This window comes from Capsicum annuum, chromosome 7 (genome assembly GCF_002878395.1).
Source record: "Capsicum annuum cultivar UCD-10X-F1 chromosome 7, UCD10Xv1.1, whole genome shotgun sequence".
Lineage (NCBI taxonomy): Eukaryota > Viridiplantae > Streptophyta > Magnoliopsida > Solanales > Solanaceae > Capsicum > Capsicum annuum.
This window is the reverse complement of record NC_061117.1, coordinates 209,410,565-209,413,043: the sequence shown is the minus strand read 5'-3', so window position 1 is coordinate 209,413,043 and position 2,479 is coordinate 209,410,565. Positions and strand designations below refer to the sequence as shown.

The following is a 2,479-nucleotide window of genomic DNA, read 5'->3' as shown; positions in this document are numbered from 1 at the left end:
GGTATAATATGCACAAATTTTACCACTATATTATGAAGCAGAAACACTATTTTCGATAAATCATAGGCTCAAACACTATGAAGAACAAAATAACTGACAGCTTCTGATATTGGATTGTAATCAAATAGGAAGATATTAGAAGTGGATGGAAAGCTTTATCAAATCCAAAATTCAGTAGAAAGATTTGGCCATACAAATATATTACAATTAGACCAAAAAAAAAAAAAATACATAAAGAAAAAAGAAAGCAATTCTAATTCCAAATTTTCTTGAAGATGATTGAGAGTTGTCGGAGCCACAGTATTTTGCCCTCAATGTTAAGACTTTCTGGTGTAAATACGAATTTAGTAGAACTGCGATATAGATACCGGACATCGAATAAAGCAAACACTATCTAACAGTAGAAGCAACACTATGAGCCCATAATTTCAACTGATCTTTAACCTCCATTTCATTTCCAAAATCACTATTAATCTTCCAACTTTTCAATGCATTCTTCTTCTTCTTCTTCTCCTCCATTTTTTTCTCTTCTTCCCATACATCCCATGCTTCTGATAAATGAGGTCTTGAAATTCCACTTTCATTAATTTCCTCAACTTCATTTTCCTTCCCTAATCTCCTTAATCCAGGAATTATTGTCATTAATCTCGAATCTTTATCCTTATCTGAAAACTCAAAACCAAGATCCATAAACCCTTTTAGCTCTTCAAATTCCAACTCTGACAAACTCTTACTATTTTTACTCTTTCTCTTTTTCCAATTCTTACCAACTCCTTCAGGTGCTTTTGAGGAAAATTGGAACTCATTGTATTCTTTACCAGAGAGAATAGGCTGGAGTTTTGGTTCAATAAGAACAGATATTGGGGATGGTGATTGTGATTTTTCTGAGTTAGAGGTGCAATCTTTAGAGGTTAAACATTGGTCACTTTGAGATCTGACCATAACTGTTGGAGTTCTTGAAAGTTTTGAGGTATTTTCAAGAATTTGTTTAGCCTCTCTACGTCTACAAAGTAGTGGTACGGTCTGCGTACACGCCGAACCCAACTTATGGGATTTCACTGGGTTGGTTGTTGTTGGTTCAAGATTTTGTTCATTGGACTCAAGAATAGTGGTGATTTTTGGGTTTACCGTAGAAAAAAGGTGTTTTTGAAACCAGCAGGAATCGAATAGGTTAAGCAATTCTTCAACTTCCATTAATGGAGGCACAAAAGAAGGAAAAGGGGTTTGGGGGGGTGGAGGGAGGGATTTGGGTTTAGAGATAGGTTTTCAAAAGTGTAGGGAGGAATAATGAAATGGTAAATTACTAGTGGGGAACATTATATATAATAGGGTATCTATTCAAAATTTCAAACTTTTGCACATTGCAATTATGCTCACTTTATTAAAGTAATTCACTTGTTTCTCTTCACCTTACCCATTTTAGTAATATTACAATTAATTATGGAGAGGTACTCCCTCCGTTTCGGAATAAGCGAATTATTGAAATATTTATTGGTGTTTCAAACTAAATAAATCATTGAATTTTTTTTTTAAATTTGCCCTTATGATTTGACAACCAATTAATTTTTGAAAAGTTATTATAAGGTCAACTTTTTTCTTTTTTGGGAGTAAAAATGAAAAGTTGTGTTAAATTTATGTTTTTAATGTTTTTTTCTTAATATGTGTGTCAAAATTCAACAATTCATTTATTATGAAACGGAAGTATCTGTCACCATTTGTTGTTTACTATGTTTAATAATAACACGCTATTTTGCTATTAGTTGTCATATTTATCTCAACTATTATTTTTTTATGTAATTATTATTTAGATTTATTTGCTTTACTTGAGTTGATGGTTTTTCATAACAACCTCTCTGATTTCAAAAGACAATGATTACCCTCCTTAAATCCCACTTTGCGAGATTTTGTTGGGCATATTTTTGTTATAGTTATGTCGAGATTATTATGTATGGGCTGATTTATTGTATTAAATAAATAGTATCAGTATGGTCAAAGGTTGTTTAAAAGCTGGTTAAGATTATGTACATATTAGTAATCATAAAAACCACTACCAAACAAGAATTAAATAATAACAAAGGTAACACTAATATCATTTTCTCTAATACCTCTCACCAAACCAAGAAGAAATTAAAGAGTTGTGACTTGGGAGTAACAAAAAATGTCTTCTTTTTCTTGTAAGTTTTGGTGATTTCAATAGGGTTGAGGAGCGGGAGATACTTTTTTCATCACTAACGGATTGTTTGATTGGTGGTATATGAGCACTTCAATAAGATATTATTTGGTTTTGGCCTTTGGGGCTAATCAATCGGTTAATATGATGTGATATTATTCATTTTGAATTATATTTTTTATCTAGTTTGTTTTTCTTTTCAGTTGTTAATATATAATTTTGTTTGCACATCCTATAATTCGCTTCATTATCGAATTTTTTTTTAAATGATTCATCATCTTATTTACCTTTTATAGAGAAAATAATTAT

At 31.1% G+C, this 2,479-nt stretch overlaps 1 protein-coding gene across 1 annotated transcript; it reads right to left on the bottom strand.

Annotated features, from left to right (window-relative positions):
* Positions 1 to 390: 390 nt before the first annotated feature.
* Positions 391 to 942, bottom strand: LOC107876798. Its single transcript, XM_016723647.1, has one exon. The coding sequence runs from the start codon at positions 940 to 942 to the stop codon at positions 391 to 393; it is 552 nt and encodes a 183-aa protein (XP_016579133.1).
* Between the last annotated feature and the right edge of the window lie 1,537 nt (positions 943 to 2,479).